Source organism: Perna viridis, chromosome 11 (assembly GCF_037379345.1).
Source record: "Perna viridis isolate PV_CMFRI_1.1 ecotype Kerala chromosome 11, ASM3737934v1, whole genome shotgun sequence".
NCBI classification, from domain to species: Eukaryota; Metazoa; Mollusca; class Bivalvia; order Mytilida; family Mytilidae; genus Perna; species Perna viridis.
This window is the reverse complement of record NC_142455.1, coordinates 3,024,083-3,043,477: the sequence shown is the minus strand read 5'-3', so window position 1 is coordinate 3,043,477 and position 19,395 is coordinate 3,024,083. Positions and strand designations below refer to the sequence as shown.

The following is a 19,395-nucleotide window of genomic DNA, read 5'->3' as shown; positions in this document are numbered from 1 at the left end:
TCTGCTTTTCTAGAAACACCTGCCGAGTTGCTCATAAAAAGTCAAGTCCGGGGTAGACAAACGAGGAAAGGAAAACTATGACCCATTGAATAAATCAGTTCTCATGGTGCTGATGGATACACCATAACGATCCACGAGTTCATGATAACGACCATAAAACTTCTGTAGTGATGACTTCAATCTTGTAGCAACATAACCCTGCTCCAGAAGCCTATTTGTTAGAGTTCTAGCTCGATACAAAAAGTCTGCGTAGTTTCAGCAAGCTCTGGCATAATGTATGAGTTGTGATATGAACACTCCATACGCAGGAGCCGAAGGGATGTTGCCACAGATGAAAGGAAAGTTGACAATTCTGAATGAAAAGTCATCACGTTTATCGTAAAGTTTGGTCAATAGTTTTCCTTTACCATCGATTTCTAAGTGTAGGTCAAGATATGAGGCTGACTTCACAGTGTCTGTAGTATCCTTTATCTCAAGTTCTTTTGGGTAGATGTGATGTATCAAATCCCCGAAATTAGGATTGTTTAAAGATAATACGTCATCTATATAGCGGAAACTGAGATTGAAGGATCTAGCCAAACGATATTCTTTCTTTCTGATCAGATCAGCTATAAAGTCAGCCTCATAAGAGTGAAGGAATAGGTCAGCAAGTAAAGGAGCACAATTTGTTCCCATTGGAATGCCGACCGTTTGTTGAAAGACACGTCCACCACACTGGACAAATATGTTGTCGATTAAAAATTCCAGCATTTTGTAAACATCTTCCTCTGTATATTTGGAAGATGATTTGGAATAATTTCTTACAAAGTATGAGGAATCTCTACCAAGAACTATATATTTGTATCTAGGTGTACCATCTTTTTTGGAAAAACAATGATGTATAATGTTTTTAAGTCGGGACTTTAACTGAGTATGGGGAATATAAGTATACAGTGTTGAAAAATCATAGGTTTTAATGCTATTATATTCAGATAATAGTCTTGAACTGATTGTCTCCAAAAGATCTTTCGAATTTTTCAGGATCCACATTGAATTAATACCACTACCAGAGTAACAAGTATTGTGGTAGGACTGTAGACCCTCTTTGACAGTTGTGAGTATAGAAGTTAAAAGTTTTGAAAGAGGTTTGGTAGTACATTTTGCAGATCCAGCTATGGAAACGTTGTTTGTATGGACTCTTGTGAAGTTTAGCAATCCAGTACATAGATGGTAAATCACAATCATTGTCCTTGGTAGAGAGACCAAAAGAGGATAGCACAGATTTATGGTTTTCCACAATCTCTTTTTTGGAGAGAGTGGTAGCAGTGTAGGTCTTATCACTGCTATTATTTTCTACGTCTACCTCTGATAATAAACATTGGATATAAAACGTTTAGCAGACAAAAACAATGTTGTTTTGGGCTTTGTCTGCTGGTACGACAACATATTTGTCATGTATAGTAGACAATGTTTTTGCTACATAGGGGTCTTTGAAAACTGATGTGGTCTTGGCACTCATTGACCCACTTAAAACTTTTATTTGTTTCAAAATTAAAGACCTTACGGCCTTTAACCACTCTGACAGAGAATCAATGTCTTCTTGCTCTTGTTTTATCCATTTTCTTGCATAGTCCTCGACGGCATCCATAAGAACTTTAAAGTTATAATTCCAATTTATGGAGCGTGGTTCACAGTACTTGGGACCTTTCGAAAGGATATTACACAGAGATTCGTTTTAAATGATGGTTAAATCTCCCGACGTGACCAGAAGGACCATATTTGAATGGAGAGGTTTTGCAAGAACAGTCAGGTGGTTTAGCCTTGAAGTTCTTGAAGTATAAACAATTTCAATAATTCACACTGTTAAACAAATTCTGTTATTTTACTCTTTAACTTTCATCCGCCCAAATCGTCACAATATGAATATTAATTTGCCATTCACAAAATAAAAAAATTATATTTGAAAATTGCAATAAAAAATAAAAAGTGTTGTCAATTTGTTATCGTGAATAACCAAAATATGATCACTTGTGCAGAGAATGTGTAAAGATTTAACTTGTGTTCGATTATTCACTCTTTTCAATTTATCATCCTGTTAATGTTCATTCATCAATCATTAAAATCTATCATGCAGTTTAGAAAGGGTGCTTGACAAACAGGGAGTATAACAGGGTAATAACACAATTTTAAGCTACTTTTTTTATAATAAGAGTCTGACCTATATTTTTCTACATATAGGACATACCCTCCACAAGCAGACCAATATTTCACATCAACTATCTTGAAAGGCATGTTGACAATTATTCTATATAAATAACCTACCCTCCACATGCTGACCAATATTCTACATTAATATTCTTGAAAGGCTCGTTGACAAATTTTACTATTCCTCTTAATTTCTAAAAAGAAAATAATAAATGACATTGTACTATTTTATCATAAAGGACTATTGTTACTAAAAAATAAAGCATAACTTTTGAAAACCAGTTGGTTGCCCTCAAATATTCAAATTTTCAATGGACCTCAGCCAACTGGTCCATATATTGCCATTATGACCCTCAACATCATGAACTATTAGTTAAATCATATGCAAGGCACCCAAATCTCAATTGGTATAGTGGGAGTTACAGTCACATACGTATGAACCTGTTTCATTTGGTTACTAAGTAAAATACTCTGTTTAAAAACATTTTGTCAAGAACTTATCTCTCTGCCTCAGTAAATGATTATCATGTGATTCTCATATGTTTGTGAAAATCATATAATTACATATGATAATCATGCAAATAATCATTTGTAAGGCCATAATAAAAAAAATTCCTAGATTATCATCCAACTTTTCTGAAAAATTTGGGAAAGGGGAATAAATTTCATTTTTAAAATTTTTTCTCTCAGAAACTGTCACTTGTGCCAAAAAAATAATGGTTTTGTTATCACAATCTATTTGTGCTTGGTGATTGATTTAAACAGGTCTATCAAAATATATTTTTTCTACTGCTACTGACTTATATCACTTTCAAACTGAAAGTTACTAAATCATAAATAAAAAAGAAAATTATAAATCAGGTCCGGACAAAACATGGAATGTTTTCAAAAATTTATGTCAAGGAATATTTTCCAAACGCATTTCGAAAATTAAACTAATTGGGTCGTGCCAGGAATTGTTTTATTATGGCCCAAACTGAAACATATGATGATTACATCATGCTTGATTCATATAATAATCGTAACTTGCAAACCACATGAGGCACATTTGGCTGTGTGTGTAAAAAGGGAAAAAAAATCCATTTGAACTCAACACATATTTGATTCTAAATCCTGAAAATAATCATAAAAAAAAACAAACAAAACAAAAATAGAAAGAAAAAACAAAAAAGCAAAAACAAAAAACGGCTTCAAACTTGAAAAAACAAAAACAGAATGAACATGAGTACACTATACCTTGTATGTGTCCTCGATAATACTGAGGATATTATTAGCATCAGAATTTAACTCCTGAGTAAAGGATCCTGGGATATCAGCATTCAGTTTGTCGTAATAGTTTTTAGCCTCACTTCCACTGATGACAAATATTGTGTTGATATTGTTGTCCAACACAGCTTTCCTTATCTGTCCAACTGAGGGATAATCCTGTAAAAATTGCTTGATTGATCATAGTTTTTCTTACCATGGCAGATATTTCCATTAAAGACTTGTTCCCAAAAAAATATTATCAGTATCCACTTCAGTAAGCAAAACAAAAGTAGATGGCAAACAAATGTTATTTATAGATTAAATGTGTCATTGAAGCAGTGGTTACATGTAACACTATGATAATTAACAATCAACTCATAGCAAATAAGTCCCCCGCTGTCACCTAAAAAGTTGAAGTAGAAAAGTTCCATAACTCCTGTAGAATCGCAAATACAAAATTTGAACGAAATCCGCAGAGTTGTTGTGTCAGAAATGACATATTTCAGAAATACAAAAAAATACCAGTTTTATATATTGTAAATTTCAAAATGCTGTACATGTGTTTCAAGGAGTAACCTCTCATCAACAGCATTAAAATCAAATATGTAGGAAGATCATAACCAAAATCAAAACTATCGAAAGAGGAAGCCAAATCTATCACTGAGAGGTTCTACCATATGCAGTGCAAGAAATGAAGCCTCAGTGCTTTACATATTTTTAAATTTGAAAAAAAAATCATAAATGACATATGCAGCTAGGAACTTTTAACCAAGATGCACAGGAAGTCATCCCATTGGCTAAGACATCAGCGATGTACATCATGTAACAACATTGCTGTGCATTATCAACAAAGTCAAGTGTTATTAGAGGTACACGTAGCTATGTCCCAAAATCCTTAAATTAATCCAATTACACATGTGTACAGGTTTTTCCGTGAAGGGGATACTACTTCAAAATGTCATATGAATTCTGACCCCTGGGGTTAATTCAACATTAAGATATCTTAACCCCATATCATAACAGGGGTAAAAATATCTTAGCACAGGATTAAAATATTGCAACAGGGGAGTTAAAATATCATAACAGGGGAGTTAATTTATCAAAGCAGGGGGTTAAAATATCATAACGGAAGGCTTAACAAGACTTGTCTTACCAGTATTGTGTCATGTGTGTATTTCCAAAAAGATCCCTCTGGGGCAAGATGACATCCAAAATCATGAGGCTGTACAATTCCAGCCAACTGAAAAAGAAACATATTATCAGAACATCATGAATAGCTCCTTTTAAGGATTGTTTTTAATTTTTGACCAAGTTATGTAATATCATTTGCTCTTTTATTAACAATAAAGCAGTTTAATAATAGGAACAAGCATGAGTTGGTAAAAAAATTAAAATATCCTTAGAATATTATTTCTAATCTATTTAAGTTCAAACAAGACTGCTCCGTGCAGCCTTTTGTCCACAGCTGCCAATAAAAAAAAAAAATGAAGCGTAAAAGTCCTATGTTAAAAATGTACAAAATACAATGTAATGATGTCACAGTACCAAATTTATACAAAATAACCTATGGTACCCTAGGAAATCCTACCAATCAGATAGCTTATTACAAATGGTTCTCAGAGTAATTCTTGTGAATCCAAATAATATAATAAATCTTCATTCAGGCTTTTTGAATGAATATTTGAAACAACATCATGCACAGAGATAAAAATTGATGGACTAGCCCAGTCGCCCATGCCTACTCGACTTTGAGGTCGGAACCAAACTTTTGGGGAAAATTAAGTTGATCATATAGCACTTATTCAACAGAAATGTAATCTGGGCTACCGGCTTTAAATTCCCAAGTTTTACCCCTGGATCATGCACAATTTCATATTTAAGACTGGTGTCATCACAGTCATTAGAATTGATAATATTTTTCAGTACATGTATCAGGGCAGTAGCCTGAGATGGGAGATATCAGGAATTAAAAACGATTGAAATATAGAAGTCAAGTCTCCTGCTTTCAGTGGTAACTTACTGTTATTTAGCTGTCTTTGGAAGAATAATCAAAGGACCTAGATTCTAGTTGAAATCAAAAGAACATAATCCAGAGACAAAGACCAGACATGGAAAACAGACACACAACAAAGAACATAAAATAACTAAAATAATACATACAAAGTAACAAAAGTAAATGAGCAACTCAGACTCCACTAAAAACAGGGAGCATGGAACAAGTGCACTGGTAGGGTCAGTGTCCTCTGTTTTTCTAGAAACAGCCGCAGAGTTGCTAATAAAAAAACCAAGTCAAGGGTAGATGAAAAAGAAAATGAAAACTATGACATATTGAACAAATCAATTTGCATGGTGAAGATGGATACACTGTAATGATCCATGAGTTCATGATAACGACCATAAAACTTCTGTAGTGATGACTTCAATCTTGTAGCAACGTAACCCTGTTCCAGAAGCCTAATTGTAAGAAGTCTAGTGCGATACAAAAAGTCTGCGTAGTTTCGCAAGCTCTGGCAAATATATGAGTTCTGATATGAATACTCCATATGCAGGTGCTGAAGGGATGTTGCCACAATTGGCAGGAAAGTTGACAATAAGGAATGAAAAGTCATGTTGTTTGTTGTACAGTTTGGTCAATAGTTCTCCTTTACCATCAGTCTGTAAGAGTAGGACAAGATTTGAAACACACTTCACAGTGTCTGTAGTATCCTTTATATCCTGGAAATTTTGTCTGCTTTTTTTAGAAAAATTATTCTGGGTATAAAATCTTAACAAATTAGTTGTGAAAACATGCAGTGAAAATGAAAAACTTGTCAAATCTGCAGCTATGAGAAAGTCTTGAGAGTGAAGAATTGTCAAATGTTAACATCTTTGGAAAAAGGTTCAAATTGGAGATATTTATTTACCTTTCCATCTCCAGCAAAATGAAAATCCACATCAGAGGCATACAGTAGAATACGTCTGGCCTTGTTTCTCCATCCAACTCGATCCTATAAATAGATAAACTATTGTATAGTTGGGTAAATTTCACAGGGAGTTGATTTTGAGTATTTAAGTATCAGGTCTATATGATGAAATAGTAGTTCATTCCAATCTGTCTACATTAGGGAGATAATCAACACAGAAAATCCCATAGTTTCTATTGTATTAAATGTCATTTACAGATTTATCTCCCTTTATTTGAATTCTACAGTACATTCTATATAATTTTTATCAACTGTGCACAAGGGTTATACGAAAAGCCACACATTACTTGCAGTTTACTTTGACATTCTAAACAAAATATAAAAAATAAAAATATGTAGGCTTTCCAACCATGAATCACATTTTGCATGATTCTTATGTGGAGTGCTACTTGATCAGACTGTCAAAATATGCCACAATAAATTCTGCAAAATATTTACTTTGGGCATAAGTACTTAGTGTGCCAATTTGCGTCTGCAAAAACCAGAAACGCAAAAATACTTTGTATAACTTATTTCATAAAAATTGCCAGATTTAACTATGGTACTAATTACTTAAGGAGGTAGACCTAAGGTAAGGGACACAACTTATCTAATTAACTTTGATTCATTTTACTCTGCTTAAAACAAAAGCTTGAGAGGCTTTGGTGAAATTGAATATGATACAAACATATCCCTGATTTCATGAGTTATGTCCCTTACCCTAGGTCTACCTCCTTAAGAGGCATTGGAAAAACTGTTCTTGAAATTAAAATCCCGCCTCTCATGTTATTATCTTGAATGAAATGTAAAAATAAAATGAGAAATCTGTGATTCATAGTTCACTTGTGATCCCCATTTTTCAATCATGATATAAAGAAAAAAAAAGTCTTTGATAATCAGAAGGTTGTTTTGAAATTTCTCCAAAAACGTATCCCATCATGCCAAAGAATGTCAAGATTTGTCTCTTAATGAGTCAATTTTCTAATTTCTCCGAAAATGTATCCTGTCCAAAGAATGTTTTCAAGTGGTAGTTTCCGAGAAAACAGTGACAGAAAAAATTGTAACAGATGAAAACATGGACATATGGACAAGAATAGAACAGTTAAAACCTCTATCCAATGGAGCAGTGGTATACCAATCTTTAGAAAAAAAAACTCACTGTGCAGACAGCAACCTGCATGACACCATCAAATAATCCCTCTGTTTTATCTCTGTTAGCTGTTGTCTGTGTTTCAGAAACCACTGACTATAAACAAAAAAAGAAAAACAAAAAAAAACAACTGAATTCTTGTATATCTTTTTTGTTTATTTGTAGTTAAGAATTTTTTTTATAGAACAGAAAATATGGTAGTTGTAGCATTTATATCTATAGGACAACTCATTAGAGACTAATCAAGGGAACCAAGGTTATAGCGGTGATCAAAAGAATGTACCGGTAATCCAGGGACAAAGACCAGACATGGAAAACAGACATATACAACAAAGAACATAAAGTTACTAAAATCATACAAAGTAACAAAAGCAAATGAGCAACAAGGACTCCACTAAAAACTGGTAGCATGGAGCAGGTGCTATAGCGGTAATCAAATGAATGTACTGTAGAAGAGTGAACACCTGAAATATGATCACAAATGTCAAGATTTGTCTCTTTTTAGACTTATAACAAGTAGGCTTCTAGAACAGGGTTATGTCGTCATAAGACTGAAGTCATCACTACAGAAGTCTTATGGTCACCAGTATGAGCTTGTGGATTGACACGGTGTTTCCATCGGCACCATGAAAACTGATTTGTTCAATGTGTCATAGTTTTCCTTTCCTCTTTTGTCTACCCCTTTTGTCTACCCCCGACTTGACTTTTTATGTTTCTAGAAAAGCAGAGGACATGGTCCCTACCAGTGCACCTGATCCATGCTCCAAGTTTTTAGTGGAGTTTTAGTTACTTTATGTTCCTTGTTGTATATGCCTTGTTTCCCATGTCTGGTTCTTGTCCCTGGATTACATTCTTTTACTCTTTTGATTACCGCTAGAATCTTCGTTCCCTTGATTACTCTTGAATGAGTCAAATCTCTGTGACACATATTTATTTTACACGTATTTTGATTATTCTCCAATCAAAATTAAGTTTTGCGATCGTTAAATTGATCTAAAAAATCATTAGGAAATTCAAATTAAATTAATACAATACCAGAACCTATTCATGCAACTAAATTTGCAATCGGTCATTGATCATCGATCAATTTCCAATCAATCATCGATCCATCAAACCAATTCACTAAACCGATGATTGCATCTCGTGACCACAGAGCAGACAATATATTTTTATGGTTTCTGTTGTTTTCTTCTTCATCAATTTTGCACATATTTACATAATGCAAAAGATTTAAACATCAATTTATACTTTTATTTTAAATTTGTTTTATTTTTAACAGATCATCTGTGATTTTAAATAACCAAACTGTGATCTGATTGGACACCGGTCATCGGATTTCAACCCATCAATAGTCATCGATCCATCAAATTATGCATGGATTGGTTCAAGGACTGTACCACAGATACAACCTTATGGCCATTGTATTGTTGTGTAAAGTGAGCTGTGCAGACTGGAAACAATCCAAGATACAGACCTGACTTTACGAGGTCAACAAACAAAGTGGAAGTGGGCAAAATTAGAAGTCAATATACAGTATGGTATAATCCAAATTTGAAAAAGTGGAAATCCGCTATAAAAAATGGAAGAAAATAGATGGAACCATCCAAAGATTGAATACAATAGGCATATGGCATAATTAGTATCCATCAAAAACCCAACTGAATGCCAGGAATTTATCATGTTGTGCTGATTATCAATTCGATCTTCAGTTGGTTTCATCTATCATGAGGTTCAATGTCTGTTTCCAGTATGCACAGCTCAGTTCATGCAACATTAATGCAACAGCCTGGATTACAGGTTGTATAAGTCTTGTGAGTTTGATAAAGTGCAAGAGTCCAAAAATGAAATTAAAGAAATTATTTCACAAGTGAAATATTGATATGTATTACATATATAACATTTAATAATTAACTGATATTAAGGAGGTAGACCTAGGGTAAGGGACATAACTCATGAAGGCAGTGATATGTTTGTATCATATTCAATTTCACCACAGTCAGTCAAGCTTTCATTTGAAGGTCTCAGTATCGTATTAATTTTCTCATAGACTTCTATAGTAAAGGGCATATTTTTAGGATTTTAAAAAAAATATGTAAATTGATTCAATAAAACTTTCACTTATGTAGCATTTCTAAGGACATGTGAAAAATAATTTCCCACAAAGAAAATAGGGTGAGTCCACGAAGATCGGACAGAAAAGTAGTCTTGAACTATAAATACCCATTTTCCCTACTTTCACTTTCGTTTTGCACTCATCAAACCAACCCTTTTTTATGTTATTATGTTAGATTTTCTTTTAAAAAAGTTCTTCATCTTACAGTATGATGTTTGCTCTATTCTATAAGTCATTGTTCATATCTTTTGACAAAACATTTATTTGTAAAGATGCAAAAAGAAAATGCACTATATTTTAATAGCATCTATGTTTTGACGTACACCCACTCAGGGATATGCAATACGATACTGGTACCTGAAACCGAATGAAATCACTCTGGGTTACTTTGATGCTTACATGATATTGATGTAAAATGCTGAATACAAGCGTTCCAATGATTTTTATGAGTTGTGTCCTATACACTAGGTCTACATCCTTAATATAATTCCGATCTGTCAATGTATTAATTTTTGCAGTTGCTATTATCATGGATTCTGTCATATTCCTGGGTATCAATTTTCACTTTTTCAAAGACAAATTAGTGTTATATAGTGATAAAAATCAATTTAGCACATACAATTCTTTTGTGGCTTTCTGTTCACCGCAAAAATAGTGAAAATTAGTACACCACAACAATTAGTACATTTACAGTTTCATGTTTATACCAAAAACAAATTGTTAATGACTCACATCTTAAAACTTAAATTATGAAGAAAAACTAAATCCTAGTCAATGTTAAACTGTAAAAGTAAAAATAAAAATTAACATGAAGTTGCATGCATTGTTGTGCAATGCATACCTCACTCACACTGAAAGTAAATATTGGAGAGATTAATCAAAGTTGCTAACAACATATGCCATATCTATATGAATTCACACACCAAATTTGAAATCAATCTGTTAAGTGGGAGCCAAGATAACTGCGACAAAATTTTGAAGGATGGATGGACAGATAAGGTGATTCCAATATTCCCAATTGGGGGTATAAAAATCAATACATTCAACTTCATCATCCTTTGTGTTACATTTGCCTCATATTATACTGTAAAAAATTGAATGTCTCACTACAAAACACTATCTCAGATTAAAAAAAAAGTCAAGGCATACCATAATCTTCCAGATTCTTACAAAGACATGAATATACTTACTTTAAAACTATCTATATTATCTGTAAGGCTAAGTCTGTGTATAAATGAATGTGGCGGTGCACACGAAATATCAGGGCAAGGATTCTGTAAACTAAAGTAAAAAATATTAAAAGTTACACAACCAAATGTGACACATGACAATCCTACGAAGTGTAACATATGATTAACATATGTTTCAGTTTACATATGATAGTCATGTGATAACAACATGGTAATCTAAGCATTTTTTTCACACACACATAATAATCATATGTGAGCAAGCTAATTTTTACAAATGAGAATCATATGATTATGATGTATGACACTTTTGGCGGTGCCATAACATGTTCCATCACTGGTGTTTCTTATACAAATACCAAATGGAACAACTCAGCCTTTCTCTTAACACAGAAAAGGAGCTTGTATGATATTATTATGAACATTACATAATTTGGCATAACAGGTAAAGTAATCATTGACATAAGAACAGCAATCACTTAAATTTCTACAGTCATCACTGATATAGGTACAGTAATCACTAAATACAGAAATCAGTGACATTGGTACAGTAAATATTGACCAGAACATTAACCAATGACATAAGTACATGAATCATTGACATAAGTACATTAATCATTGACATAAGTACAGTAATCACTGACATAGGTACGGTAATCACTGATGGAGGTACATTTATAAAGGGCTTAGGTATAGCAATCACTGACATAATTACAATCACCACTGATATTGGTACAGCAATCACTGACAAAGCAACAGTAATCATTGACAAAGTACAGTTATCACTGATATTGGTCCATTGACAAAAGTACATCACTGATTAAGTTACTTACTATTGTTTTGTGGTATGGGTAAAGGGTAGTGAGACTTTATCCATCGATGTTCCATAACCAAATCTATAATCATTTGTAAGGCTGCCAATTGAATCAGCTGCAAAGCAAAAGACTGTATGTGCACTAACAGTGTCAAATATACATGTGCACTAACAGTGTCAAATATACAGCCTAAAAAGTTGATAAATTTTCTTATTTGTGAGGTCATGACCTTAAATTTGACTAATGAATTTAATCTACTGCATGAGACTTTTTAATCCCCTACGGAATTAAGTTATTTGTAAAAAATGGGAGGAAACAAACGAGAAATCAATTGGGAATATAATCATTAAGGCAAAGTGAAAAATATGCGCGTTTCCTATTACCCTTAATACTCATCCTACATATTTCGACTGAAAAAAGGTAATCTTGAAACTTTTTAAAGTAATTTTTCAATTAACACTGTTAAAGAGGTTCTGCAGTCCTACCACAACACTTGTTACTCCCGTAGTGGTATTAATTCAATGTGGATCCTGAAAAATTTGAAAGATCTTTTGGGGACAATCAGTTCAAGACTATTATCAGAATGTAATAGCATTAAAATCTATGATTTTTACACACTGTATACTTCTATTCCCCATAATCAGTCAAAATCCCAACTTAAAAACATTATACATCATTGTTTTTCCAAAAAAGATGGTTCACCTAGATACAAATATATAGTTCTTGGTAGGGATTCCTCATACTTTGTAAGAAATAATCCCAAAATTATCTTTCAAATATACAGAAGAAGATGTTTACAAAATGCTGGAATTTTTAATTGACAACATATTTGTCCAGTGTGGTGGACACGTTTTTCAACAAATGGTCGGCATTTCAATGGGAACAAATTGTGCTCTTCTACTTGCTGACCTATTCCTTCAATCTTATGAGGCTGACTTTATAGGTGATCTGATCCGAAAGAAAGAATATTGTTTAGCTATATCATTTAATCTCAGTTTCCGCCATATAGATGACGTATTATCCTAATTTTGGGGATTTGATACATCGTATCTACCCCAAAGAACTTGAGATAAAGGATACTACAGACACTGTGAAGTAAGCCTCATATCTTGACCAACACTTAGAAATCGATGGTAAAGGAAAACTACTGACCAAATTTTATGACAAATGTGATGACTTTTCAATCAGAATTGTCAACTTTCCTTCCATCTGTGGCAAATCCCTTCAGCTCCTGCGTATGGAGTGTTCATATCACAACTCATACATTATGCCAGGGCTTGCTGAAACTACACGAACTTTATGTATCACGCTAGAATTCTAACAAATAGGCTTCTGGAACAGGGTTATGTTGCTGCAAGATTGAAGTCATCACTACTGAAGTTTTATGGCCGTCATCATGAACTGATTTGTTCAACGTGTCATAGTTTTCCTTACCTCTTATGTCCACCACGGACTTGACTTTTTTATGAGTAACTCGGTGGTGTTTCTAGAAAAGCAGAGGACGCTTAGCCTACCGGTGCACCTGGTCCATGCTCCGAGATTTTAGTGGAGTCTAATTGCTCATTTGCTTTTGTTACTTTCTATGTATGATTTTAGTTACTTTATGTTCTTTGTTGTGTATGTCTGTTTTCCATGTCTAGTTTTTGTCCCTGGATTACATTCTCTTGATTACTGCTATAACCTTGGTTCCCTTGATTACTCTCTCATAGAATCAATGTAAAAAATCCATACCTATTTTTTTCAAAGGTGTAATAGGAAACAGACATAATTTTTTGCTAAGGCCATGACAAAAAAAAATTCTTAAATTTCTCATCCAATTTTCTGAAAAATTTGGGTGGGGTATGAATACCATTTTTCATTTTTCCTATAGTAACTGTCATGCTGAATAAGTAGCATTGTTGTTATCCTCATCTCTGTCTGTGCTTGGTGATTGATTTTATAAGCACATGCTCTATCTAATTTTTATGTGAATTATGCTACACCAATACTAATTTTCGTCAATATGGAACCATATTTCTAAGAAAGAGCAGCAAAAAATATGATTAACAAAATGGGAGTTACCAAATAAAAATTATTAAAAATCAATTTTGACCAAGACACAAAATATTTCCAGAATTTTGTAGAAACAAAAATTGGATTGGGTAGGGATGAAAATCAAGGAATTTTTTTCATTATGCCTAATGAACACAAACCTATTTGATTGGCTAATTGAGCTAGCTGTGTTCTGAGGGTCCTCATGGTGTATGATGGATCTACCAGGAAATATATATCCACAGGAAAGTTTTCAGCAACTCTGTATTTAAAATTGAATGTATACTGCTTATCTGTAAACAAATATCAATATCATATTTACTGGTAGTAGTAAATACAACAGTTTTAAAAACCTGATAAAGCCTAAAATGTTTGACCTGCAGCAAGCATCATGTCTTCACAACCTTCTTTCTTTCTCCCTTACTCAAAATTCTCTATAATTATTGTTGTCTCTTTGGACAGTCTGTATACTATAATACTCTCCTAGTATAAAAATGTAAATATATGATTAAAGTGTAAATTACATCACAAAATCTGTATATCATATGTTGCAACATCCTCAAACTTAATCAATATCTGCATTTGGTAAAGAGGCCCTAATGTTAATACAGATACTTCAAGAATCCAGATTATACAGCATGTGATACAGATAATGCATTGATAATTTCCTATGTAGCATTTTAATATAAACAATAGTATTTCATAACCTATAAAATTAAACTATAAAATACCTATATAAAGCTTTTGTCAAAATAACATGAGGAAGACCTTAAGTCCCAGCGAAGTCGGAAGCATTATTAGGTTCCCTTTTCAACAAATTAGACTTTTTCATCAGTAATTATTGTGACAGCAAAGGACATATTTATTTTCTAAATAATAGGCAAAAACTGCCAAAAAAAGGCAATAACTTCAAATTTGGTCAAAGGATGATCTCAAAATTTTCAGGAGAGACAGATCTCTCCGAACCAAAAGAGTCTGATATGTCTCAGATTTCTTCAATCTGTTATGGCTTTAAAGATATAAACAAAAGTACATGTTGATACACCTTTAGTTTATTTTTAGAAACAGCAGCCATGTTTTCGTGTGAGGAACCATAACAGATATAAATTTGGGAGCAGACCTGTCAAGGATGACTGTCACCAAGTTTTATCAAATTCTATTCAGTGGTTTGCGAGGAGATTTTCAAAGAAAAGTTAACTACAGATGAAAAAGTGCAGATAAACAAATGAAACCTATGGAGCTTATAAATAAACATCACTATATTAATATAAGTGATTTAGCAAGACAAATTAGAAGGCCCATCATGCAAGCATTAACATCTTAACATTGGGAAATCTGACAGAAAAGGGCACTTCATTAATATCCCATTAAGTATGGTTACTGCACCAACCCAAACACATCTGTATGGAACAGTCTACTTACTGGTTTCATGGCAATATCTTAGAGTTGTAACTGTATGGTACATGTACTTATCAAACTTTAAAATACTCAAAGGGTACAAGTTTTATGGTGACATCTTTAGGCCGTAAGTATATGTACTCACTACACTCTGGAATTCTCAATGGGTACTACTGGTACATGTGGTTCAATGGTGACATCTTTGGGCCATAAGTGTATAGTACTCTCTACATTCTAGAATAACTACTGGGCGTTACATGTAGTTTAATGGTGACATCTTGGGGCCACAAGTGTATAGTACTCACTGCACTCTGAAATACTCACTGGGTACTACATGTAGTTCGATGGTGACATTTTGAGGCCACAAGAGTATGGTACACACTACACTCTAGAATACTCACTGGGTACTAGTCTTATGGAGACATCTTGGGGCTATAAATGTATAGTACTTACATGTACTACATTAAAAATACTCACTGGGTACTAATTTTATGGTAACATTTTGGGGTTGTAACTGTATGGGTTCTCTTCCAGGTCCACCATCTTGCAGAGTATCATCCTAAAAATACAATTTCATTGCTCTTTAACAATTTACAGCTTCAATTTAAATTTGATATAATGTCAAGGTTGCAAGTCATTTCTTCACTTGAAATTGACAGGGATATATCCAGATTTTTAAAAACTACAGGCTCTAGAGAGCCTGAATTGCTCATCAGGAGAACTTGAAATCATGTGGTCATATCATCTGATCATTTAACGCTCAAATGACCGTTTATGACCATCTTGTTTAATCAAGCAGAACAACAAATTTATCAGATATTGAAATTGTCCATTTTATCATTTCTGCCAATTTTGGTCATTATTGGCTATGTAAAAGCAAAGATATTAGGCAAAATGTGTTCCCCATAGGGTTTCAATGGCAACTTTGAGCGGCCACAGCCACCTGTACCCCACAAAAATTGGATCGTTTGTAGAACACATTGAGATCATTAACTCTATCATGTTTCAAAACATTGGCACATGTGGTTTCAGAGTAGTTGATCAATCAAAAGCTTAAATGGCCCCTGGCATCCATCTTGTTTAATCAAACGGATCATAAACTATATCAGATGTTGAAGTTGTCCCTATTATCATTCCTGTCGAGTTCAGTCACCACTGGCTCAATAAAAGCAAAGATATAGGCCAAAATGTGTTTCCCCATAGGATTTCAATGGCAACTTCGAGTGATCACAGCAAACCGCTGAGCCACAAAAAAGTGGATCATTTGAAGATAGCATTGAGGTCATAAACCTATTAAGTTTCAAAATAATTTGCACGTGTGGTTTCAGAGAAGATGATCTTTGAAAATTGGCCAATCAAAAGCTGAAATGGCCTCTGGCGGCCATCTTCTTTTATCAAGGAGAGCCAGTTTTATAAAGGCTCATGTGTACATCATTTCTGCCAAGCTTGGCCAAAATTGGTCGAGTGGTTTCATGTAGCTAAGCAAAATGTTAAAAAAAGGTTTGTGGATAACAGACACAATGTGATGGCATAAGTTCTCTGGAACTTTCGGTTCAGTTGAGCTCAAAAGGAAAAGAGAGAAAAAGGAGATTCCAGGCTAACATTTCACCCCTTAGAAATGCCATATATTGTAATATATATTATAAGCAGTTGACAGCTTTGAACGGAAAACAAGAGGAGGCAGGTGGCTCAATTACTGCCCCCTTTTAAAATAAATTTCTACATCCATGACATCATATTTATAATAGAAATACAGTGGAAAATTAAGATGTCACAAAACGTCTAGAATCTGTATACTGTTGAAATTTAATGAAGTTTAGTTTCAGGACACAATGATATTTGGACCAGTTTAACAACATGGGACAAAAGTCACAACCCAAAAATCAGTTTTACCTTATGTATGTGTTACAAAATCTTATGGTACAATTTCATATACTTTGGGTTGGCTTACGCAGCAACCGTAAATATACCACTCCACGGTTTATTCAGAGTAAACTGACCCATAGTCATTTACATGTATATCAAAAAATATTTGAAAACAATCCTCAAAAGATAAATATACTTTCCAGCAGTGGATCCAAAGAAACACCTAAAGAGAGGAGGAGTCCAAGGGAACCCACAAAAAAGCTTTGTCAAACACTTAGTGTGCATATACACACACAAATACATTATTTCCATAAATTTTCAAATTCTTAAAGGAGGCTATGTTTACATACCAGTAATTCTTACTTCAGTATTGTCTCAAATTACCTTAAAAAGCAAGATAGATAACTCGTAAAATTTGGGGGTGCATGACAGAATTTGAATGCAGCCAATTTAAGATGTACAATAATACACCAGGCAAGATTTCATTGTACTGTGAAAGTACATTGTATGTTTATTTGTGGGTACCAATTTTCGTGGTTAAAGGAATAATGATCAGTTTGTCAAGTTGTGAACTTTGTGGAATTTACTACTCTATCTTATAAATGAAAGGGACATTTGCTTTTCGTTGGAAACCAAATTTCTAGTTTACATAACCAACGAAAATTGGTAACCCATAAACAATAATACTTTCATACTCATTTGTTCATGTATATAACAAATAAGTACAATTAATTTAATGGAAGATGCTAACATACATTACACAAAATACTCTTACCCTGTGAGTTATGAGGGATGATTGTGGATGTTGTACAATATATCCTGAACAGCCATTGGCATTCAATGTTGCCTCCCTATCACATCGTGTTCCATTGTAATTCTGAAAAAAATAAAACACCCAAAGAACCATTAGTTTAGAGGATATTTCAATACTTCAATAATTTCAATATAAATTAGTTATATAAATTATTTATATATATTTAGTTATATTATATTATTTATTCAGCTTTGAGGGCTTATACCTAAGGCAAATCCAGAGGAAGTTTGTCAAGGGATTGGAACACCTTTTTGAAAATTTTGCAAAAATATTTTGCAAAATTTTGACACAAAGGAGCAACAAAAGCATGGAATCCCTCTCCCCCAGACATGGAAAACAGAAATACACAACAAAGAACATGAAGTAACTAAAATCATACATACAAAGTAACAAAAGCAAATGAGCAACTCGGACTCCACTAAAAACTGGGAGCATGGACCAGGTGCACCGGTAGGGTAAGCGTCCTCTGCTTTTGTAGAAACTGCCGCAGAGTTACTCATAAAAAGTCAAATCCGGGGTAGACAAAAGAGGTAAAGAAAACTATGACACATTGAATAAATCAGTTTTCAAGGCACAGATGGATACACCATAATGATCCATGAGTTCATGATGACGACCATAAAACTGTAGTGATGACTTCAGTGTTGTAGCAACATAACCCTATTCCAAAAGCCTATTTGTTAGAATTCTAGTGTGATACTAAAAGTCTGCATAGTTTCGGCAAACTCTGGTTTGAGTTGTGATATGAACACTCCATACGCAGGTGCTGAAGGGATGTTGCCACAGATGAAAGACCTGCAGCGACACTAAGCTTGTTGTAAAAGGTGACTACATAGTGCTCAGAAGCATAGTGGGGGGCTATTGCTATTGCACTCTGGTGGAAAGGGGTACCACTGGCATGTTACATGCTGGGATAGTCAGGCTATACTATGGAAAACCTGACGACAAACCATATTGGAGCACCCTGTTGGGAAAGATGCCATGTTCCTCGCATGGGAAAGAACCTGGCTGTGGTATTCGATAGGAGTAGGAACCTATGTGTTCCACCACAGGAGGCTAAATAGCCTAACCCTACCCATCCCTCCTTAATCAAAATTTGTCGCCCTATTATCCTTGTGTCCCATCCCATTTTTCATTTCATCTTCATCATTTCATGTTTATTTTATCATCTTTTCATGTACATCACCTGAACATAGCTGAAATATTGCTGCTCGGGTGTTTAACCCCAACAATCAATCTATCAATTATTTTCAGTAATGGCTTCCATGTTTTTCCACAGATCAAAAATCACTACATCAGTTTTATGAAAAATACCCAACAGAACATTCACACCAAATTTGGTTCCCACTGCTCAAGTAGTATCAGAAGAGAAGATTTTTGAAAGAAACAACAGCTAAAAAAAATAGCAAAAAAATGTTGAAAAAAGGGAATAACTCCAACATGACTTATCAGATTAAAATGAGAATTTGACCACATATAGACCTCATCATACTGAACACTTAAGCTCCTTCAGAATTTGGCTAAACCTAAAGATTTTGGAGATATATAAACACAAAAAAACAGTGTGGCAACAGTAATCAAGTGAACCAAGATTCTAGCGGAAATCAAAAGAATGTAATCCATGAACAAAACAATACACACAAAGTA

The 19,395-nt window shown here is 33.9% G+C and overlaps 1 protein-coding gene across 2 annotated transcripts in view; it reads right to left on the bottom strand.

Annotated features, from left to right (window-relative positions):
* Positions 1-19,395, bottom strand: part of LOC148602336 (integrin beta-1-like) — a 47,582-nt gene that overhangs the window by 15,117 nt on the left and 13,070 nt on the right. For both annotated transcript variants that reach the window (XM_088551823.1, XM_088551822.1), the window contains exons 3-12: positions 17,710-17,811; positions 15,546-15,627; positions 13,832-13,963; positions 11,658-11,754; positions 10,828-10,918; positions 7,534-7,620; positions 6,336-6,419; positions 4,586-4,672; positions 3,421-3,609; positions 2,302-2,378 (exon numbers count right to left, since the gene is read on the bottom strand). In XM_088551823.1, coding sequence (XP_088407949.1) covers positions 2,302-2,378; positions 3,421-3,609; positions 4,586-4,672; positions 6,336-6,419; positions 7,534-7,620; positions 10,828-10,918; positions 11,658-11,754; positions 13,832-13,963; positions 15,546-15,627; positions 17,710-17,811 — 1,028 coding nt within the window. The remainder of the gene's footprint in view (positions 1-2,301; positions 2,379-3,420; positions 3,610-4,585; positions 4,673-6,335; positions 6,420-7,533; positions 7,621-10,827; positions 10,919-11,657; positions 11,755-13,831; positions 13,964-15,545; positions 15,628-17,709; positions 17,812-19,395) is intronic.